The following is a 24107-nucleotide window of genomic DNA, read 5'->3' on the forward strand; positions in this document are numbered from 1 at the left end:
AGCTGCAGTGGTGGCTGCACTCTCCCCACCCCCAACCAACTTAGGCTACTAGTCCAACTGCAACTCTGATTTGGCCTCCTTTACTCATGCATTTGTTACTTGCCAAGGTAATGGCAATTACCTTGCATTTGTTACTTGCCAAGGCAATGCATTTAGTGTGGGGCTATCTTTGAAGATGTCTCAGAAGCTTCGGTTGGTACAAAATGGGTTGTATCCAACTAAGTCCTGCTCAGAGTTTACCCATTGAAATTAAAAAATCTATGGTATGTCAAATCTGCTAACTCCTGTGGGTCTGCTGTGAGTGGAGCTAACATCGGATACAGTCTGATGTGTCTACCTGGCTATTGTTTTGGACCAGGTGGTCAGAATGCAGGCACACCAACACCTGTTAGAATTCCTGCTCTGTGATTGCAGTCATGGGATTGTTGTCTTTCACGTGACGTGTATGTTTTGACTCCACAGAGTGGGAAGTGACGGAGATAGGATGTTTGTGTTACTGTGTTCCGTGAAGTGGGACTATTGTCCTTTGTTTTCTCTCTCTTTGCTGTCTGATGCTAGTCCAACATTCTGACCACCACTCTAATTTTGTTAAATTGTGGGGGCGGGGTAGGGAACCCTCCCAGGGATTTGGGGCTCTAGTTGCTCCCCAGGGATACTGGGTACAGACTCCAGTCTTGCTCCTCTAAAAAAGCATCTAAACATTTGAGGGTTTGTAGGAATGGTTTGCCAAGAATGGTCACATGACTGCTCCCCTACAGGAAAAAAGGTTGGCACAAAAAGCCAAAAGACACAAAGCTGTTTCCCAATTACCTTGTCCTTAAATTGGCAACATTCAAACATTTATTGAGGTTGCTTCTTTTCCTGAATATCTTCCATATGAAGATTTTTTTTAAAAGGGTTCAACAACCTTGGAACATAGGCACTACAGTGGTACCTCGGGTTAAGTACTTAATTCGTTCTTAACCTGAAACTGTTCTTAACCTGAAGCACCACTTTAGCTAATGGGGCCTCCCGCTGCTGCCGTGCCGCTGGAACACAGTTTCTGTTCTCATCCTGAAGCAAAGTTCTTAACCCGGGTCATCCTGAAGCAAAGTTCTTAACCTGGGTATTTCCAGGTTAGCGGAGTCTGTAACCTGAAGCGTATGTAACCTGAAGCGTATGTAACCCGAGGTACCACTGTATTAGGGTTGCCACATGAACATATGTGTGCACAGAACACTTTATTAAACTGCTTAACATGTACATATGAGCTCTCTTTAAGGCAGGGGGATGTTAACTCTTGCGCTACCAGACTCCTTCTCCAAGATCTTGTAGCTTAGCCAGCGTATATCGTTCTCAATATGTATATTGTTCTTAATACTGAGAAAAACTCCCTGTGGTTATTAGACCATGATGGCATCAGTGTGTGTGTGTGTGTGTGTGTGTGTGTGTGTGTGTGAGATTTCCAGCAGAACATAGCTCAATTCCCATAAGGCATAAGGTTGGGTGTTTCTCTCTCTGTGTTATGCCATGCTTCCCACAGCAGCCATTTTTCATTATGCCATACCCCCTAGCAGCCATTTAGTGTCATATCATAGCCCCACCATGGTAGCTATTTTATGACTGGTGCCCCAGCACTCTCTCAAAGTTCAGGATGTTCCCGCCGGTCCAAAATGGTCGGAGATCCCCGATTTAGAAAGATGCTTTTTGGTTTTATAAGCTCTTTATAAAATTGACTATCTTGTCCAGCCCTCTTTTACCAGAAGGGAAATTCAACCAGTCTCTGTCGAAGAAGGTTAGAATCCCATGGAACCCACTTTCAATGTGGTACCAAGTCACTGCTATGCCATTGTCCTCCAATCTTTTCTTGTAGAGTAATCCATCATCCCTCAGGACGTCGTATTCACAGGTCACGATGCAGGTCTCTGGAAGCAGGCGGACAATGGCATCATCGGCAAGGAGGGGCGAACACTCTGAAGAACTTAGGACCTTCACTTTGTTGTAGACTTCATCATCACAGGGAACTGTCGCCACGGGCTTGTAGCCTCTGGTTTTAAATTCGCTTGGGATGTTTTCTGCACTCAGCCATTTCTTGTACTTCAATCTCAGGTCCACCGGAACATGAGAGCCTTCCAAAATATCTTCGAGGAGCGAAGCTTCCCCATTCACGTGTTGCAATATATAAAAAGCAGCCCGTTCCCTGAATAAAATGGGCACGGCATGGTTTTGCTGGTATGAAGGCAAGTTGAAGTCTATAGCCTGGAGGCCCGGGTAAATAAGGATCTGTGCACACACTTTTGCAAGGCCTGGTCTATTCACTAAACTCTGGGAGATACAGGCAGCTATGCAGCCACCCGCGCTGTCGCCAGCAATGATGACACGGGTGTTGTCCACACCATAGTCTTCTGCCGTCTCCAGAAAGTGGGTGGTGGCAGCAAGACAGTCGTTGAGCGGGGCTGGATACTTGTGCTCAGGAGCCAGGCGGTACCTAAGGCAAAATCAATCCACAGTAAATCATTTCCATCTGAGATTGTGTATGATGCTGCTGCTTTTGAATGATCAAATAACGGCCAGTCCCCATAGGGTGAAAGGCAGGAAGCCCACCAGCAGGTGGAGCCAGAGCCAATGACAGGCAACTAATTCTACTCTTTCCCTTTATCTCCTTTCTGCTGAGTTCTTCAGGAGCAATGCTGAGATTAAGGAGGAAGCAGACAAACCATACCTACCATCTATCTATCTATCTATCTATCTATCATCTATCTATCTATATCTATCATCTATCTATCTATCTATCATCTATCTATCTATCATCTATCTATCTATCTATCTATCTATCTATCTATCTATCATCTATCTAATCTATCATCTATCTATCTATCTATCTATCTATCAATCAATCTATCTATCTAATCTATCATCTATCTATCTATCTATATCTATCTATCTATCATCTATCTAATCTATCATCTATCTATCTATCTATCTATCTATCTATCTATCTAATCTATCATCTATCTATCTATCTATCTATCTATCTATCTATCTATCTATCATCTATCTATCATCATCTATCTATCATCTATCATCTATCATCTATCATCTATCATCTATCATCTATCTATCTATCTATCTATCTATCTAAAAAGGGAAGCGGGTGGCCCTGTGGGTTAAACCACAGAGACTAGGCCTTGCAGATCAGAAGGTTGGTGGTTCGAATCCCCTCGACGGGGTGAGCTCCCGTTGTTCAGTCCCAGCTCCTGCCCACCTAGCAGTTCGAAAGCACGCCAGTGCAAGTAGATAAATAGGTAACGCTCAGGCGGGAAGGTAAAAGGCATTTCCATGCACTGCTCTGGTTCGCCAGAAGTGGCTTAGTCATGCTGGCCACATGACCCGGAAGCTGTACGCCGGCTTCCTCGGCCAATAAAGCGAGATGAGCGCCGCAACCCCAGAGTCGGTCACGACTGGACCTAATGGTCAGGGGTCCCTTTACCTCTATCTATCTATCTATCTATCTATCTATCTATCTATCTATCTATCATCTATAAAAATATATTCTACCCTACCTCCCAAAGAAGCTAAGGGCGGCCAGCACACAAATGAAAAAAGCAATTAAAACATTGTAAGAGCAGCTGCAATACAGATGCAGGCTCTCAAAAGGCTTGTTGCAGGAGGAATATCTTCACAGCACCTGTAATATTTAACAAGAGGAGGTAGATGCCACAATACCAATAACCTGCTTCCTACATTGTGTGGAATGGACCTCCTGATAAGATGGTACTGGATTGTAAATAATAAGGCAGCAGGGCTTGGAGGAATCAAGACCAAGGTTGGTGGTGCAGGGCCCCATTTCCCCCTATATGCCATTTAGGCACATGGGCTTACCCTCCATGGCAGTGGCATAGCATGGGAGGGGGCCACAGGGGCATTGACACAGATGCTATTAGGCAGTTGAATGCTCATGCATGCTCCGTCTGTTTCCCTCCTTCCCACTCCATTGTTCCACATGGCCCTGGGTGCTGGCAACCCACGCTACACCACTGCTCCATGGTCAGGCAGACCTGGAAGGTGGTCCACAAAGGGAATGTTCCCCTTGGGCTGCAAAGGGCGCTCTTTCCCTGAGGTGAGCAATGCTGAGCTAGATAGACAAAAGTCTGGCATGGTATAAAGTAGCCTCTCATGTATGTACAGTGGGTTACCCTACTTGCTCAGTGGTCAGAGAGCCAGGGTAAGTTGCGGCTCACGGGGCAACCACACAATTAGGCTTCCTTCTCTAGCTGGCAAGTGAGCTGCTCTTAACATTTTGCCATGCTGTGGTTGAGTCCATCACAACCACGGGGGGCTGGGGGTGGGGCGGAAAACATTGACTTACTCCACAGACACAACCACAGATTCACTCTCTCGGGCCAAATAGCGGCAGATATTTTCATGGGTTTCTGAAACAAAAATATTCCCAGAGTTATCCATTTATTCATTAGTAAGATGTGATGATTTGATTATGTACCTCCCAGGTGCAACAGTTAATGAGAAGAACCTCATCACCACCAAAAATATATGCCAACAAAATTAACAGAGAACAAACTCCCTGGGGATGTTATTGCTGGGACTGATGGGACTTAGAGTTCAGCAACATCAAGAGAGTTAAAGGTTTCAAACCCCATGCTCTAAAGCAGTGTTTCTCAAACTTGGGTCTGCAGCTGTTGTTGGACTACAACTCCCAGCATCCAACAATAGCTAGAGTCCCAAGTTTGAGAAACACTGGTCTAACCTATCTCACAAGGTTGTTGGGAAGATATAATTGCAGGGAGAACTGTGCAGGTCAACTTGAGCTTGTCGGAGGGATGGCGGGGTAACAAAACAAAACAAAACAAAACACAAAACAAAACAAAACAAAACAAAACAAAACACAAAACAAAACAAACCACAAACCACAAACACAAAACACAAAAAACAAAACAGCAGCAGCAACAACGATGTACAGGAATCAACAACTACCGTATTTTTTGCTCTATAAGACTCACTTTTCCCCTCCTAAAAAGTAAGGGGAAATGTGTGTGCGTCTTATGGAGCGAATGCAGGCTGCGCAGCTATCCCAGAAGCCAGAACAGCAAGAGGGATCGTTGCTTTCACTGCACAGCGATCCCTCTTGCTGTTCTGGCTTCGGAGATTCAGAATATTTTTTTTCTTGTTTTCCTCCTCCAAAAACTAGGTGCGTCTTGTGGTCTGGTGCATCTTATAGAGCGAAAAATATGGTACTTTGAAACTTGTCAATAAATGATGGCTGCAGCATGTAGGATTGTTAAGGCACATCCTGACTCCAGAAAGCCCCCTTTGGCTTGAGATATTTTTGTGGATGCTTTGGTGTGGTTAGATGGCTGATGATTTTGAGGAGAAACCTTATTATGAACTGGGTCTTAATTCAGAGGAGATCCCTCTGCAAATGCTCTCTGTGTATGCGTTACCCCACTTCATTCAGATGTTGACGCAGATTACATTTGGACATAACTCACGGATGCTTCCGAACACCCAGCCGCCTCCATGAAAGAACACGATCCCCCTCCTTCCACCAGCAGAGGGAGTCTTTGGTTGGTAAATCCGGACAGGCACATGCTTAAACTTTGCATCTTTAATGAAGAGCGCGTTTTCTTTCCCCAGTTTCCGGCTGTTTCGCACAATCCGCACAAACTGGATTTGTGTACAGATATGTAGGTTTTCCAAGATCCTTCCCTATTGAGAGTGGGACAGGAAGAAGAAACAAAAGTCATATAGGAATTAACTCGTGGCAAGTTCATCCAAACAACTATTTAGATGTTCAAAATCTAAGGATCATAGTGCTACCCAGCTTGGATGAAACATGCTGGGGCATGAGGACAGGGGGAATCATTTCAGAATTATAACATTATGGGTGATGTGGTGGACATGCCAGATTTAGATATAAGCTAAAGAAGCTATAGCTGAGGGCCCCACACTTTTGGGGGGCCCCAAAAAATATAAAGGGGAAAAAATCCTGGATGTACATTTCCAAAATATAAGATAAAAAACAAATAAAATAAAACCTACATACAGCAACCATGTTTTGAGTTGTGTAGGCTCCTATGATGTAAGTAATGGGCCCTGCCTGCTAGCCTTCTCCCTAAAATATTCAACACAAAAATCAGTGACAATTTGTTGTTGGCAAAGGACAGCTGGACATATAAAGGGCCCCATTACCTTCAGTAGCTTAGGGCCTCATCAAACCTAAATTTGGCCCTGCGTGGTGGACATGAAGGGTGATGATATAAGAGAAGATTCCTTTTTTAATATGCTTTTTATTAGTTTTCTTAAATAACAAACACACACAACAATTAACAAAATAAAATAACAAAATGAAAAAACATACCTACATCCATAAATCCCTAAGTTCTTACAACCCCCACAAAAACCCCCTTACACCACCATATTCTTAATTCCCAATTATCCTTCCCAATAGACTTCCGTCTTCCTCAAAGCGAGTCTGTCTTATCTTTTTGTTAAACTGCTTCTTTGGTCATTTTCCCATTTCTTTTATTATTTGAATGTTATACTTACAATATTTCTTGTAATGTGCAAAAACTTAATCAAAGCATGTCCAGCTTCTGACTTGAGGACACTGTTGTTGTTGTTTTTTAAAAAAATATTCTTTATAAGTTTCCCGGTCTTTTTTTAAATTTTTGGTTTGGCTGTCTCCTAATTGTCTCTGTCATTTTTGCCAGTTCAAGATATTTAAATAATTTATCCTGACATTAGGTTACGTTTAGGATAAGTACAATAACAACCTTGTAAATGCTTTTTTCTTTTCTTTTGTCTTATTTATTTATTTACATGGGTGTGTATTAACAATTGTTATTCTCTCTCTCTCTTTATATATATATAATATTTATTTTCTATTTTTCAATAAAGAATATTAAGAAGAAGAAAAACCTAGCCCAACTAGGAGAAGGAAATCTCTGCTGCCTTGGGATATATTTGGGAGAAGAACAGGCTAAGCAGTAAACCAGGGGCCAGCAAACTTTTCCAGCAGGGGGCTGGTCCACTGTCCCTCAGATCTTGTGCGGGGCCGGACTATATTTTTGGGGGGGAAATGAATGAGTTCCTATGCTCCACAAATAACCCAGAGATGCATTATAAATAAAAGGACACATTCTACTTATATAAAAACACACTGATTCCTGGACTGTCCACAGGCTGGATTTAGAAGCCATTTGTGCTAGGGCTGATATTGGGAGTTTTAGTTATGATGTGTATGGTATATAGACCTAATGAACTTGACCACTGGTTCCCAACCGGTACCCTACTCTATAACAAGCTTTATTCATAAACAGCAGTTTGTGCAACCTCCTAAGGAAGGTGACAACGCAACAAAATTCAAAACAGTAACAGCTAATTGCACATTTATCCAATATCAAATTAAAACTATTTAATTCAACAACACTGATGAACTCAATCGAGCTTTTGAAAGTCTGATACTCATTGGCACCTACACTACATCCCTCTTGCTTCTTAGCACCCCCCCCCCCCCGGTAATCCCACTGCCCCTTTGGGGAACTGCTGGGCTAGATGAACAAACTAGCTTTTTGGAAGGCATGCTTCAGCTGATTGCTTTGAAGAAAAAGCAGCTGTGACAATGGAGGCGGATCCACTGGCGGGAATTAGGCCCTGCTCCACCTGCCTCAGCGAGTCCCTGCCTGCCTGCCTGTTTATCAACTTCCTCTACCACCACCCTAATCTCAGTGTTGTCCTTGTTGAACTCAGCAAAAGTTGAATTCATTGGCTCCATAGAACTGTACAATTGTAGAACTGTGGAGCTGGAAGGTATCTCCCCCCCATCCAGGGTCATCCAGTCCCACCCTGCAATGCAAAAAATTCAACAAAATCCCCTATAGGGGATCCAACCTCCAATGAAAGAGAGAGTCCACAATTCTCCAAGGGAGTCAGTTCCACTGTCAAACAGCTCTTATCATCAGAATGGTTTCATTATAATTGGAATCCACTGGTTTGGGTCCTACCAACCTGCTGGGATCTTGGTGGTCATCTAGTCCAACACACAGACACACAGACACACACTCTTCCGCAATGCCGGCATCTCAACCCTCAGTCCCCCATCCAATCTGAAACCATACTGGACCCTGCTTAACTTTGCAAATGTACTAGCAGTTTTATTGCTGCGCCACTAGGAGGCCAGCTTGCTCCATCTTCCATGCCACAGCTCTTCAGATAATTTGAGGACAGCTCTCCTATCACCTCCCAGTCTCCTCTTTACTTTACCAAGCTAAACATCTTGCTTGCCCTCCTCTGCACACATTCCAGTTTGTCAATATCCTTCTTAAATATCCTCTCAATAGCTCTGGTGCCACCTTTCTGATTTCCACCTTAACACTGGGTAGCAGCTACCACAGAGCTGCAGAATCCCTCTCCAAATCTGGCTCGGGGCCTACACTAATTGCCTGGAGGAAATCCGCCCGCCTATTAACTGTTATCTGCTCCTGAAAGGGCAATATGTAGTAAACAACACTTTCAAGGGCAAACAGCAGCCCAGGTGTGGGTGGGTATGCATCAGCAGGAAAGAGAGTGAGCAGGAAAAGATTGAACATGCCTCCTTCACCTCACTGCATACCATTCTCTGTGGTGGCACCTTGCCAGTGGAGCTCCCTTCAGTCTGTGCTCACCTCAGATATGTTTTACGAGGTGACTTTAAACCATTTTATCAGGCCAGAGTTTTGGACTTCCATGAGATAGACCATTTCCTTGGAGTGCAATTTTAGTGATACTATTGCAGCAGCTCTGGCCATGCCGACTTTGAGAGTTTAACTTCCGTTTTACTTCAGCGCAGCTGTTTCATCTGTTAATGTTTAGGTTCCCTGGGCTCCAAAGTGAAAGACGGGCACGATATAAAGGTCTTGTGTAATTGCATTTTTTTTAAAAAATATCTGTGTTGACCTTCTTTCTCACAAAGTTTCTTCTTTCTCATTCTTTCATTTACTCATTCAAAGTCTGCCTGTGAGCCTGCTACAAACATTACTGCTCCCACAGCAGGCAGTAATTGGCCTTTGGATGAAAATGTTCCAGAGGTTCTGTCAAACACCATTAATAATTTTTAAAACTTTCTCTCTCTCTCTCTCTCTCTCTCTCTCACACACACACACACACACACACAGAGAGATAGCTGTCACATCCAGACTGTTTAAAGCACACGGGTTCCCCCAAGGAATCCTGGGAAGTGTAGTTTGCTCCTGACAGAGCTACAAGTCCCAGCAAACTGCACTTCTCAGGATAAAGGTAAAGGGACCCCTGACCATTAGGTCCAGTCGTGGCTGACTCTGGGGTTGCGGCGCTCATCTTGCTTTATTGGCCGAGGGAGCCGGCGTACAGCTTCTGGGTCATGTGGCCAGCATGACTAAGCCGCTTCTGGCGAACCAGAGCAGCATACAGAAACGCCATTTACCTTCCCACCTATTTATCTACTTGCACTTTGAGGTGCTTTCGAACTGCTAGGTTGGCAGGAGCAGGGACCGAGCAACGGGAGCTCACCCCGTCGCGGGGATTCGAACCGCCGACCTTCTGATCGGCAAGTCCTAGGCTCTGTGGTATAGCCCACAGCACCACCCGCGTCCCTACTTCTCAGGATACTTTGGGGAAAAGTCATGTGCAGCGTGGATGTGACCAGAGTCTCACTCAAGTTATTGCAGAAAGTTCAGCGAAATGCTAGCGCCAAGCAGCTACTCTGAACCTGGAGGATTAATCCTGCCCAGTCGTTCAGCACCAGAGCCAAACTTTTCTGGGTTGCGTTTTTAAACACTGCCAAGCTCGTTCCTTTCCTTTTCCCTCCTCCTGCCCAATAATTCGTCTCTCGTTAGATCTCTCCCTCTCCGACAGGGGGGCGCCTACTTTACCATTCGCGATGTCGGATAGAAACAGGTTAAAATCAGGAGGAGAGCGCAATGGCGCGTGGCGAATGGGGAGGCGGTTAAGTTCGTGGGTTTCCCGCAAGTTACAACCTCGCCTTTGGATGGGGCGCTGCGATCCACTCACCAGGACAGACGCCCCAATCAGCGTTGCGTGAATGATTCGCAACCTGGCCGGGTGCTCGACTCCAGGAGGGATCTCCGAGTTGGCGTAATCGAAATAAATGCTTCCCAGAACCAGCAGGAGGAACGCTGCCAAGAGGGCAGCCACCAGGAGCACCAGAAACGCGTGCAGGAAGCCCATGTCGCTGCGGCTCGGAAGAGCGCCTGCTTTCGCCCTTGGATTTTCCTCCTCACCGAACTTGGCTTGGGCTGTCGTTTATTTCCTGCTTTCTCCCGTGGCTGCGATACTCAGGTTGCAGGCAGCTGGAAGGAGCGTCCCTAATCCCCTCCCACGCGCGGGAGGGAACGAAAGGCGAGCCCGGGCTCCTTCAGAGCAGCAGAGAGACCGACCGAAACCTCGCAGGATTCGATTGCCACCCCCAGAAATTCAAACGCCCCCTCCCCTTTCCCATGCAAGCCGAGCAGAGGCAAGTGTTGTTGCGCATGCAAAGAAAGAACCAGCGAAAGGTTTTCGCGTCCTCAAGGTTGCTGAACAGGTTAACAGACTATTGAGACACCCGAACAGGAAGCGCTGCAGAAGGCACGGCGAAGTGAAGCTAACTTAGGCTCAGGAGCTGGCCGGGCCAAGTATTTCGTCTCTGTTGCACCTCATTGGGTGGAGAGAATGATTAAATCTAGGAGTCTCCACACAGCTCCAGCGGAGGTGGAAAACCTGTGGCTCTCCAAGTGCAATTGGACCACAACTCCCACCATCCCTGACGGTTGGCCATACTTGCTGGCGGAGCCGTACCTGCGGGGTGGGCCGGGGCGAGGGGGGCGGGGAAAGGGTTACCCAGATTTTTTGTCCCGGATGAAGGCTCCAGAGGGGCGCCATTGACGCTCCCAACCTGTGTTTGTGTGTGTACGCGCGTGTAAATGCGCATGGGGTGGGGTGCCAAACTGGGTCTTTGACCCCTGCTAAATAAAGCCTAGCTTTGCCCCGCTTGCTGGGGCCGATGGGAGTTGGAGTCCAGGTTGCCCACTCCTGTCATAAAGGATGCCTTGTTGTAGTAGAATAACTGGTACAGCTTCTCCAAAGTTCATCTCATCAACTTTTTGGAATGCTTGAAATGTACAAAAACACATGCAACAAATTTGGAGTTGTGGGTGGGTTTTGAACCAAGAACCATGTAGATGCTACACAATCATTTTCTGAAACTAAATTCTCTCTCTCTCTCTCTCTCTCTCTGTAGGAAGACAGGCTCACAGTCACTGGTCAAGCCCTCAGTACTTTCAGAATGTGTGTAGGTTTTTTTTAAGAAGGTATGCACAAACAGAAGCAGGTTTTGGTGCGACTGGCTCTGCTGCACTGGGAGCCAACACTAGAGGGCGCTACAGGGCTTCACAACTATAATGCAGTGAATGGAGCAGAACAGAAGACGAGAGGCATCGGGGTGCTGAATTTTAGCTTTGCACAAGGTGCTGCTGAAATGTTAAAGAACAGAGTCCGCCACTGGCACAAATGTGTGTTGAAGGAGGGGGAGACTAGTGGGCACAGTCCCGCCCCCTATATGTGTGTTTAGTAAACCACTCCATAAGTTCTCTCAAAAAGTCTTATCATAGCATAAGAGTTCCCCAGGGCTGCTGAAATTCAGGGAGACATATTCTGGGCCCTGCTACCAACAGCCTGGTGACGCAGGGGCACTGATTTCTTTTATTTATTTGTTTGTTATATGCTTCTCATTCCAATGAATCACAAAGCAGCTTACAAACAATAAATAACAATAACAACACAAATATAGCACAATTAACGGCATGAGTAAAGCAAACATCAGGGCAAAGTAGAAACCAACCCTTCTTGCATCCACTGGGCAGTGAAGGGACAGCTGCTCCCAATGCTTGCTTTCCTCTTCCCTCCTCATTCCTTTATCCTTTTATATCACATTTTTAAGGTTGCACGCCTGCAAGCAGGAGCTGTCTTATTTTTAAATATCTGTAGAGCACGTTTTACAATAAGAAAAGTATCCCTGCATCTCTGCGTTCCTCATAACTTCTGCCATTGTTTAAAACCACCACCTGAAGCAGAAATGGTGTGAAGTGCAGTTAAAAATATGGGAGAAGCCAAAATGAGCAGATCCTTTCATCTCTATTGAAAGATAAATAAGATAGTTGCTGTTGATCATAAGAAGTCAGAGATACAAATCATGTCTTTTTTTTTTTAATGCTCATAAGTCTTTTAGAAATGTTATAATGCTGTCTACCCCCTTTTTCCCAGAAGGAAATGATAGAAATCCATCAAATAGACTTATCACCCCATGAAATCCATTTTCAATGTGGTACCAGGTGACTGGTACCCTATTGTCCTCCAGTCTTTTCTTGTAGAGGATGCCATCGTCCCGTAGCACATCATACTCACAAGTTACGATGCATGTTTTTGGAAGTTGGCTGACCACAACGTCATCTACCATGAGCGGAGAGAAAGTTGGCTCTAGCGCTTGCTTCACCACTTCGTAGAGGTTGTCCTCATAGGAAGCGGTCGTAGGTGGCTTGTAGCCTCTGACCTTAAACTCACTGGGGATGTTTTCCGAGCTGATCCACTTCCCAAATCTCATTCTTATGTCTCTGGGAACATGGCAGCCCTGCATAACACTTTCTAACACTGACAAGTCCTTATTGAGATACCGCAAGGCTGCGCCAATGACGTTCTCCCGGTACAAGATGGGGATGGCTTGGTTTTGCTGGTACGAAGGCAGGTTGAAATCTATCGCTTGGAGGCCAGGATAGATCAGAATCTGAGCAAGTGGCCTTGGGATACCAGATCTGGTCACTAATGCCTGGCAGACAGAGGCGGCAATATTCCCTCCGGCGCTGTCTCCGCTGATGACGATGCAGGCCGGGTCGACTCCATAATCTTTGGCGGTTTTCATAAAATGTATGCTGGCAGTCAGGCAGTCCTTATACTGGGATGGATATTTCTCCTCAGGGGCCAAATGATACCTGGGATATGATTTATTTGTATATAAGACAAATCTGGCCAGAATAACCAAACCAAAATAACAGCACAATAGGATCACTTATTATACACATTTAACTCACATGATTTCAACCATACGTGGCTCATAATCAGGCATAGGCAAACTCGGCCCTCCAGATGTTTTGGGACTACAACTCCCATGATCCCTAGCTATCAGGACCAGTGGTCAGGGATGATGGGAATTGTAGTCCCAAAACACCTGGAGGGCTGAGTTTGCCTATGCCTGCTCATAATGAAAGGTTGTAGCCAGCTAGGTTCCGCTCTGAGTAGACCTATTACAATTAATAAGCCTAAGTTACTCATGGTCATTAACATTAATGGGCCTACTCTGAATAGGATCCAACCCCAAACTCAAAGCCATTTTCCCATCAGGCACTGCAATCTGAATTTACTTTTCATTGGGCTGGGTGTGTTTCAGTTGGGAAGAGATAGCCTTCTGCTGGGGTCCACCATTAAGTGATGCCAGTTGGGAACTCCACATTCTGTCCACTGAATGTGTGACCAGGCAGGTGCCAGTGGTGGAATCCCTGCAGCGTTTAGCAAATTCAGCAGTATAACGCTATTAGTCAGTTCCCAGGGTCTGTTTACTTACCCAACAGAAAGCACCACCGAATCACTTTCTTTGGCAATGTAGCGGCAAAGGCGGTCATAGGAATCTGGAAAGACAAGATGTGTGGGCCATGTTAGAAGAGTTCTGGAGGCCTTCTCATCCTAGCAGAAAGTTGGGATTAATACAGGTGTTATGAAGGCAAATGATTCCAATTAGAACAACCAAAGCAACAAACATGTTCCATACAGTTTCAAAATAGTAGAATCATAGAATGGTAGAGTTAGAAAGGACCACAAGGCCCGTCTAGTCCAAGCCCTGCAATGCAGGAATCTTTTCTTCAACATTTTGTTCAACCAGGGGCATCTTGCCCATAGATATACTTAAGACGGCCCTGCTCACAACTAAGGTTAATAATTTAATGATCTGCCAAATGAGCTAAATATGATTCGCCTTTGGTCTTTGTGCACCTGAGCACTTCAAGATTATTCATTTATAGCCCTTTATGAGGAAACCAACAAAGCATCTTAGAATGCTCAGAGACACAAGGACCATTCCATGCTCCCCACCCCAAACTGTATGTTATGCATTTTTCAGTACACTTGAAAGGACAAGGTGAGCTCCTCACCGCCAGCTATTCCGGGCTCACTCTGGGACAATCTGTTAAGATGGAGAGTAGGAAGATACCCAACTGATGTAATCTGTTCTATTTGCAAGCTGAATGTTTGGTTGCATTATTTACATCATATACACCTGGAATGTTACTTGTTGCATAGGGGTATATGGAGATGATCTGTTATATGTATTTTTAGAAACTGAAAAATAAAGTTAAGAAGAAGAAGAAGGGGAAACAGACAAACAGACAACACTTGTAGCTCTTCTGGGATCTGAAGGCATGAAGACTTTTCCCTCTCTAATCATCCATAAGGACATCTCTCTCTCTCTCTCTCTCTCTCTCTCTCTCTCTCTCTCTGTGTGTGTGTGTGTGTGTAGCATGAGAAACTCATCCTCAGTCTGATCTCAGCCAGTGGCACTGACTATCACCTTTCTCCTTCTTGGTCTCATTGTTTCCCTTGCAAGGAGGAAGAGGAGGAGGAGGAGACAAAACTAGAATTAGTTGAGTCTGCCTGTCATTGGCTTTGGCTACTGTTGGCCTCCCTGCTTTCCACCGTACCAGTCCCAGTAGGCACCAACCATCACAGGTACCAACACTGAGTTAGATAGACAGAAATCCACAACCAGAACAGCATTCATCCCTCAATTACTGCAAAAATCTTTCTCATTTCATCTAGCCCAACTGCTCTATCCTCCCTCAAGTGCTGCAGAGGAAATTGCCACAGACAAATCAGAGGTTGGTCCCAGAGCTAGAGCCCCAGACTTGATTTTTGTCCCTTGAGGTTGCAGCTCAAAGCTTAAGGTCAAATGTGAGGTTGTGTTGTTGTTGTTTTTTAAAGTTCTGTGTAGGTAAACGTAAAGGGACCCCTGACTGTTAGGTCCAGTCGCAGACGACTCTGGGGTTGCGGCGCTCATCTTGCTTTACTGGCCGAGGGAGCCGGCATACAGCTTCTGGGTCATGTGGCCAGCATGACTAAGCCGCTACTGGCAAACCAGAGCTGTGCACGGAAATGCCGTTTACCTTCCCGCTGGAGCGGTACCTATTTATCTACTTGAACTTTGATGTGCTTTTGAACTGTTAGGTGGGCAGTTGTGTAGGTGGTTCTATCTTATTTGCTAAAAAACAAGCAGTTCAAACTGGTACTGATAAACAATGATGTTGTTGACATGTGGAACCAGCTGTACGTACTACTGATTCCCTGGCTAAGGTTACTTTTTGACGTCAACAACCAACACAGTGGAGTAACTTCTTTCCTGTTGAGCCATTTCCCCTGTTGAAAATTATTTCCACCTGCTCCTTTTCTCATCCATTGGAGGACCATCTCCCTTGTTCTTTGGCTTCATGTCTCCGGTTTTTTTGACTGACTGCCCACACCAAAATGGTCAAATCTTTCCTTGTAGAAAAACTGCTAAAAAAATAAAAATAAAAAACCTGGATGGATTTGCTTGCAGTTTATCCAGTTTCAGTCTATAAGGGCAAATTTGCCTGCAAAAATATAGCAAAAATATAGCAGAGCATCAGATTTCAGAGATCTGATTTTGACCTGAATAACAAATCAAATAGGAAAAGCAGATTTGATCCAAGACAAATTCAGTTGTTTCTCAATGCTACAGACAGTATTTATCTTGGTGATGAACTAGGTATTACATTTATTTCATTATTAGTAACCATGACTAGCTTCTTTTTAAGTAATACAAAAAATGCCGTCCCACAGCATGTGGGGAAAGAGAAGTTTAACCATTTCCTCCCTAGCCTTGAAAATTGTCCCCATGTTACAATATAATGATGAATAAAAATAAATAATTAGTTATTATTACCATCATCATCTATCATCCTAAATAGAAATAAATGAAGACTGTATAATAAGGATGAGAACTATTATAATGTTGCATTTCAGGGAGATGGAGTTATGGATCCTCAGGTCCATGGACAAAATGAAGCCCTCAAGTCCTTTCTATTTGACCCTTGGCCATCTCAGGTGAGATACCCTCTTCCCCAGGCCACACCCATCAACACCTCTGCTCCATGTCTTCCTCAAGTGGAAGTGGATGACTTTTCAGGATGCCTTACTGATGCTGCCGAACATCCAAGATCCTCCATGGAAGTAGATGACTCCTCTTCTTTCTCTTGGGCCCCGTGGCTGGTAAACCCTTACTGGGATGTCCTCAAACACCAGGTCCCTAATGTCAAGCTTGGGGTCCTCCCCCATTTTCTTTACTTCTTGGATGTAGCGGTAGAAGTGAATCTCAGTGCACAGGTGGAGATTCTCCAGAATCTTCCCCTGTTTGGAAGAAAAATACAGTGAGAGGAGAGGAGGTGATATGAATTCCAAAGAGCGTGTTCTCTCCTGTGCTGGATGTTTCCATTCTCATAAGAAGAGTCCAATGGCACCATATAGCACAGCATCCTGTTCTCATAGTGGCCAACCAGATGTCTCTTCTGGGAAGCCCTCAAGAGGTAACTGAGCACAAGAGCCCTCTCCCCTCCTGTGGTTTCCAGCAACTGCTATCATTCTCCAACTCTGCCCCACTGCAGTTACTTATTGTAACTGTTAGGAGTGGATTTCTGTTAAATCTTGAAATGCTAATATTTAATGTTATTCTATATTATTTTAATAAATGTTGTTTTATTTGCATATTGCATATTGTATTATGCATATTGTCTTGTCTTGTTCACGTCTCCGCTCCTCCACATGCAGCTGCTGGGTGACCTTGGGCCAGTCACACTTCTCTGAAGTCTCTCAGCCCCACTCACCTCACAGAGTGTTTGTTGTGGGGGAGGAAGGGAAAGGAGATTGTTAGCCACTTTGAGACTCCTTAAAGGGAGTGAAAGGCGGGATATCAAATCCAAACTCTTCTTCTTCTTCTTTATATGATGCTAGCTGCTCTGAGCCTGGCTTTGGCTGGGGAGGGCGGGATACAAATAAAATTTATGATGATGATGATTATATTCCCTATTTCTGTCATTGTCATGTATAGCCCTAGCAGAGTGCCAGATTCCGAGTTCTTAGCGGATGAACAAGACACCTCACAGTCTGAGGATACTGAGGAGCAGGCAGGGCCCCCTGAGGCCAACAGTGAGTCTACTTGTGAGTGAGGTGTCTCTTCGTAAGTAAGCAAGCCCTAACACTAGGGCTGGGAGATGTCAGGTTTTCAACATCATGATGTATCATCAGCCAAGCATTGTGGTCTGGCGATACACTGCGAGGCTGAAACTACAAGCTGCAATGGCCCCAGCCCAAGAGGTGCTAGGTGAAACTGCCACAGCTCTCACTATGGGAGCTGAGGCACTTTTCACCACAACTTGTTTGCGAGGTTCAGCTGGGGAGTGGGAGGGTTCCCTCCTCCCAGCTAAGCGAGTCCCCCGCAGGGACCTCGGGACTTCTTTCTGAGGCTCAGCTAGGGGGAGAGAAGGCTCCTGCCCCCCAGCTGAGCATGAAACTGGTTTCGCCCCCCAACTGAGCATGCCCCATGCCTCTCCAGCTTGCATGCGAGGCATCAGAAGAAGAAGAGTTTGGCTTTGATAGCCAACATTATCACTACCCGAAGGAGTCTCAAAGTGGCTAACATTCTCCTTTCCCTTCCTCCCCCACAACAAACACTCTGTGAGGTGAGTGGGGCTGAGAGACTTCAGAGAAGTGTGACTAGCCCAAGGTCACCCAGCAGCTGCATGTGGAGGAGCGGAGATGCGAACCCGGTTCACCAGATTACGAGTCTACTGCTCTTAACCACTACACCACACAGGGCTTGCTTAGCTGGCAGGTGAGAGCAGTTTAAAACAGCAGAGGGAGGAACAAGTTGTATCAGCCTGGCGATACAGCTTGCTCCTCCCTCTGCGGTGTGAGGGGCAGAACGATGGTGGCTTCACCCGACCATAACTTTCGGGTGAAGCAGCCACTGCTCCTGAGTCCCTCTGCTACCAGTGGCCTGGTGTTGAAAGTGACACTGGTAGCAGAGGGACCCAGGAGCGGAGGCGGTTTCGCCTGTAATATACCGCCCGGTGAAGCAGCCTTCACGGCCTGCCCTTCATACATCAGTACATCGCCCAGGCCTCAGGCCTCAGGCCTACCTGATACTCCTTCACTGCCAGCAGCCGTGGGTGGCTCTCAAAGAGGATGAGACAAATTCATGGAGGATAAATCTGTCAACGGCTATGCTCTGCCGCCACAGTTGGAGGCAGCAAAGCTTCTGAATACCAATTGCTGGGAAGCGAAAGAAGGGCAGAGGCTCTTGTGCTCGAATGCCACTTCCTGGTTTCCCACAGGCATCTGGGTGTACAGGATGCTAGACCATTGGCCTGTTCCAGCAGGCTCTTCTTGTGTTCCTCGTGTCAGGAGGCCAGGGTATATAATGCCTTCCTGGTTCTGGAAGCAACACGGATCTCTGTCTTATTTCCCGAGTCTAGTTACTCTGCTCTGGTGCGTGGCACCCTGTGATATTGACCTTTCCCTTACTTCTGGTGTGCGGACACACACTGCCCCCCTATGTTTAAACTGGGTTTGTTTAGACTGTGCTGCACTGGAAGCTCTGTTTGTGCTGGTCAGTACTTTGGTGAAAGTCTTATATCTCCTGGGGCTGTAGTTCCTGAAAGCACCCACAAGAACACGACTGAAGAAGCAGGGAAGACGCAAAAACACAATGTGAACCATAATCTACTATTGCTCCAAAGAGTGCTGTGTTTGGGGCTGGCCCCCAAGTCCCATGGAGGACACTGCCACGTCCCTGTTATATAATAATAATAATAATAATAATAATAATAATAATAATAATAATAATAATTTATTATTTATACCAAGCCCATCCTGGCTGAGTTTCCCCAGCCACTCTGGGCAGCTTCCAATCGAGTGTTAAAAACAATACAGCATTAAATATTAAAAACTTCCCTAAACAGGGCTGCCTTCAGATATCTTTTAAAGATAAGATAGCTGCTTATTTCCTTCACATCTGAAGGGAGGGTGCTCCACAGGGCGGGCGCCACTACCGAGAAGGCCCTCTGTCTGGTTCCCTGTAACCTCACTTCTCGCAATGAGGGAACCGCCAGAAGGCCCTCGGTGCTGGATCTCAGTGTCCGGGCTGAACGATGGGGGTGGAGATGCTCCTTCAGGACCGAGGCTGTTGAGTCTAGTTGGCTTCTCTACAGTGGTACCTCTGGTTAAGAACTTAATTCATTCTGAAGGTCCGTTCTTAACCTGAAACTCTTCTTAACCTGAGGTACCACTTTAGCTAATGGGGCCTCCTGCTGCCGCTGCACGATTTCTGTTCTCATCCTGAAGCAAAGTTCTTAACCTGAGGTACTACTTCCGGGTTAGCAGAGTCTGTAACCTGAAGCGTCTGTAACCCGAGGTACCACTATATATGGAACAGGGCTGGCCTTTGTAGCACCCCTTCGGCTGTAGCCTCTCCAACCTTCCAGCTCTCCAGCCATGCTCTCTTCCTGCCACCGCTACCTCTTTCATCAGTAGTTCTCCTTCTGGCTCAAAGGAACCATCAACCTAGGAAACCAAGACTGCCCACTGCAGTCCTTGCTAGGGCTGCTGTTTCCTCCGTAGCTTCTTTCTGAACCAAACCTTCCATCTGCTCCACAGTCCCTGCCATGGTCCTTTGTGCTGGGATATAATCAGGAAGGATGGATTCTTTGAACTCATACATCACCCTTTTCCCCCTTGATGGAGCCCAGAAAGCCACATGGTCAACAGGCATACATAAGAAGAGCCCATCTAGTCCGGCACCTTGGCCTCACCATGGTGGACCTGAAGGAAACTTGAATACACAGGAGCATTCAAGAGCATCCTCCCCTCCTGTGGTTTCCAGAAACTGGTACTCAGAAGCATTACTGCCTCTGGCCATGGAGGCAGAACATAGACACTGTGGCTAGTAGCCAGTGACAGCCTTATCCTCCATGAATCTGTCTAATCTTATTCTAAAGCCGTCCAAGTTGGTAGCCATCACTGCCTCCTGTGGGAGACAGTATCATAGCTTAACTATACACTGCGTGAAGAAGTGCTTTCCTTTATTTTTCCAGAATCTCCTAACATTCAGCTTTCTTGGAGGTCCATGAGTTCTAGTCTTATGAGAGAAGGGGAGAAATCTTTCCCCTATCCGCTTTCTCTGCGCCACGCAATTTTTATGACCTCCTATTGACACATGGGATGCTGCTTTTGTGGAGTCCACCTAGTTCACTCTTGCCTGCACCTGCTTTGGCCGTGGGAGAAGCTGGGGTATGAATCTGGGACCTTCTTCGTGCAGCACAAATACTCTATGATGAGTTTCAAGATTATGCCAGGGAAGATCGCATGCACAACTGTATTTACATATTTCTTTCATTCAGCCTACATACTTCCCCTTCCTATCGTATTTAATTCCATCTGAAAACAGGAAGCTCTGTTATACTAAGTCGGACCACTGGTCTATCTGGCTCATCAGTATCTACACTGATTGGTGGTGGCTTTCCAGGCAGGGGACATTCTCAAGCCCAGTCCAACCTGACCTGGAGATGGTTGGGATTGAATTTGTGGACCTTCTGCATGCAAAGCAGTTGTTGAGCTACTGGGCTATGGGTATTCTATAGACATAGACTGCTTCATACCAAACCATCTCTCTTTCCAAACTGACTTGCAAGAAGTTAAAAGAGTTGTCGTGTATTAGGGATGGGGGGCTTGAGACCTCCAGCTGTTGTTGGGCTTCAGTGCCCATGTTCTCTGCTGGCTCTCGTGGGAGCTGGAGTACAGCATCATCATCATCATCATCATCATCATCATCATATATAATAATAATAATTTATTATTTATACCCCGCCCATCTGGCTGGGCTTCCCCAGCCACTCTGGGCGGCTTCCAAAAAAATATATTAAAATACTGTAATACATCAAACATTAAAAGCTTCCCTAAACAGGGCTGCCTTCAGATGTCTTCTAAAAGTCTGGTAGTTGACATCTGGTGGGAGGGTGTTCCACAGGGCAGGCGCCACTACCGTGAAGGCCCTCTGCCTGGTTCCCTGTAACTTGGCTTCTCGCAGTGAGGGAACTGCCAGAAGGCCCTCAGTGCTGGACCTCAGTGTCCAGGTAGAACGATGGGGTGGAGACGCTTCTTCAGATATACTGGACCGAGGCCTTTTAGGGCTTTAAAGGTCCATTCCTGTTCCATATAACATGCAACCCTGATATCCTAATGGATGCGAGCTTGAGTCAGACTATAGCTTAGTGTTAAAGCATCACCCTTGTGTGCAAGTCCCAAGTTCAATCCCTGGCGCTTCCAGGTAGGGCTGAGAAAGATTCCTGCCTGAAACCTGGAAGAGACCCTTCCAGTCAATGTGGAGCATACCGAGCAAAATAGTCCAATGGTCTGACTCACTATTCCTGCATTGCAGGGGGGTGGACTAGATGGCCCTTGGGGTCCCTTCCAGCTCTACAATTCTGTGATTCTAAGGCAGCTTGCTATATTCCTAATCACAGAGGCAATTTAAAAACAAAAAGGTTCCATCGTTAAAAAACACACGAAAAACTTACCAGGAATGATGCAAGGATCAAGAGCCAGTTAAGAATGCGAAGCTTCATAGGCTGGTCAATGCCAGGAGGAATCTCAGACTTGGAGAGATCACAGTAAATGGCCCAAGTGATCAGCAGGGCAAAGGAAATGATCAGTATTTGCAGGAGAATCATGAAAAAGTTGAAGATTAGCAGCATGTTCTCCAATGTTGGTCGGGTGCTTCCAGTTGTTTGTTATCTCCTGGTTCCAGATGCTTGTTATCTCCGGTGTCTGCAGTTTCCCAATGTTATAAGCTGCATACTGTTTGGAACACTGTAGTAGTATCTGAGGGTGGCTGGGCTTTTTTTAGGCTCCGGTTGCAGCAAACACACAGGAAGCCCAAGAGCGTCTGAAAATAGAAGTTGGCCAATGAGCCGCTGGAGTTCTTTTAAGGTTGTGCAAGCCCTGTCGAAGAATCGGGCAACTAAGGAAGGTTAGGGAAAAATGAATGTTTTGATCCCAGCTCACGTGTCCTGTGATCCATGTGCTGTTGCTTTCTTTTGGGAAAGAGCAAATTCCAGTGCCTCTCTGTCAATGGAAGTGGTTCAGGAACACCTTGCTAAACACAAGCATGTCCCCAGGTTACTCACTTCAAAGGCATCGCAATGCCAAGGGCGATTGCGAAAATGGATGCGGAGGGGTGGAGCAAGTGGTGCAAAGGGGCAGAACCCTCTACTAATTTCTGTAACTAGCAAGACAACCACCACCTGGATTTATGTGGGTAGGGGATCTGTGTCTAAGGTTGCCTCTGAGGAAGGCTCCTTTAGATCCCTCAAGTTTTATAGCACCCAGCAGAGCATGCCCCTCTTTGTTTTCATGATTTGGGTCCAAATTAGAGTTTGAGCTGCCCTGCTCTCCACCCTCTTGGAGCTAACAGCAGTTTATGCCTGCCTTTTTGGCATGAACCGAGCTAGAACCAGCTCCAGGGGTAATTTAGATTATGGGGAAAGGCAAGGACTTGCAACCTTGTTTGAGAACATAATATTACATTTTATGCTGTAAACCGCCCTCTAATATTAGGGCAAAGGACAGAAAACAAACAAATGGAAGAGGAATTTCCACAGTACAGAGACATAGTTTAGTCACTCATGGAGGACCTGGAACAGAGCTGGTGAGATGTGTGGTCTGGAGAGAGTTCGAAGGGCCACACAGAGAAGCCAAGAGGGCCACATTCATATACTTGCCAATTTAGGATGGCATCCCATGCATCTGAGAAAGTGGACTGTGGTCCCCAAAAGCATATGCTTGTAACACAGTCCCTTAAATAGAAAAAGTCCACGCCACAACCACTCCCATTCCTCTGTGTTATGGAACATAGGGTTGCCAGACCTCCAGGACTGAGCTGAAGTCTCAAAATTAGCCTGTCCCTTTCCAGGTCGCAGGTGGAGGGCTTGACTCTCCAAGTGGATGATAATGCCATTTTTTAAAAAATAAGTAGACTGTGCATGTAGCTTCAGCCTGGCAGGTGTCAACTGCAGATTACTGCATAGACCCAATTAACCTCCGCCTCTGCAAATTGTTGCATAGATACTCCAGGGAGCCTGCCCTCCTCCCTTTTCCCAATTAACCTCTGACTCCAGGGCTCAGAGGGAGTGCAGAGAAAGGAAAAGAACTGAGCTAGGCTCAAAGGGAGGATGGGGTTATGAGTCTGACTGTGCATCTAGTGCAGGGTGGCAGAAGTGAGCAGAATATGTGAAGAGCGGCAGCAGGAGTTAGGTTCTGCTGCCTCTGTTGCCCACAGCAACTCCCAGGTTTCAGGTTTAGGCCTTGAATTCTCAGGATGATCATGACCTGACAACCCTAATGGAACAGCATCCTTCTTGAGATCCACTATCTGATCTTTCTGGAAACAAATGTAGATCATTTATCTTTTCCATCAGTGTGGGGTGTGTGTGTGATTAGGTCTCTGCCTTGAGTGTTTCTTTGTGTTATTTTTTTAAAGCCAATCTTAGATTTTGTTTGTACTATTCTTAAACTTATTTAAGCTGTTTTTATTGCATGCTTGCAGGTTGCCTCGGGACTTATCTGAAACATGATTCCTGCATTCATAAAATTGTAATAATTAATATTAGTGTGTATAATCTTTGTGATGCCGGAATATACTTGCATTTCAGTGACATTGCAGGGATGTTGGGAGTGACTGGAAGAATATAATGCACATCCACCCTCACCTCCAAAAGAGACCCAGCAGGTTTAGCTTCCAATTATGCAACTGTTCAAGGAGCCTCCTAAGGGCATTTTCTCAAAGGCTTAGTGCAGATGACATATGAGTCCAAGAGCTACCCTGCTTAATAACATCAAAGACCAAACTACATAGGCATCCTGCTTCCCACAGTGTCCTACCTGATGCATCTGGGAGGCCCACACCATCTGAGCCTTGGACTTCAGGG

The 24107-nt window shown here is 45.9% G+C and overlaps 1 protein-coding gene and 1 long non-coding RNA gene across 2 annotated transcripts in view; one reads left to right on the forward strand and one right to left on the reverse strand.

The window, feature by feature from the left end:
* LOC308482847 overlaps positions 1 to 24107 on the forward strand; it is a 358341-nt gene that overhangs the window by 326090 nt on the left and 8144 nt on the right. The window lies entirely within an intron of this gene.
* On the reverse strand, positions 797 to 22229 carry LOC308483141 (uncharacterized protein). Its single transcript, XM_081016726.1, has 8 exons — positions 21699 to 22229; positions 16266 to 16476; positions 13625 to 13688; positions 12227 to 12995; positions 10024 to 10272; positions 5487 to 5703; positions 4349 to 4412; positions 797 to 2467 (listed from the first exon to the last, which is right to left on the reverse strand). Exons 1-8 carry the CDS (start codon positions 21873 to 21875, stop codon positions 1693 to 1695), a joined length of 2526 nt encoding a protein of 841 aa, XP_080872852.1. The 5' UTR covers positions 21876 to 22229; the 3' UTR covers positions 797 to 1692.

This window comes from Podarcis pityusensis (assembly GCF_964106645.2).
Source record: "Podarcis pityusensis genome assembly, chromosome: 8".
NCBI lineage: Eukaryota > Metazoa > Chordata > Lepidosauria > Squamata > Lacertidae > Podarcis > Podarcis pityusensis.

What these genes read in the sequence shown, in the direction of transcription:
- LOC308483141 (XM_081016726.1), bottom strand. Translation starts at nt 21,875, where the DNA reads ATGCTGCTAATCTTCAACTTTTTCATGATTCTCCTGCAAATACTGATC. An exon ending in TCGGTGGTGCTTTCTGTTGG is followed by an intron (nt 12,996 to 13,624) that starts GTAAGTAAACAG and finishes ATCATATCCCAG; the next exon opens with GTATCATTTGGCCCCTGAGG. An exon ending in TCTGTGGTTGTGTCTGTGGA is followed by an intron (nt 2,468 to 4,348) that starts GTAAGTCAATGT and finishes ATTTTGCCTTAG; the next exon opens with GTACCGCCTGGCTCCTGAGC.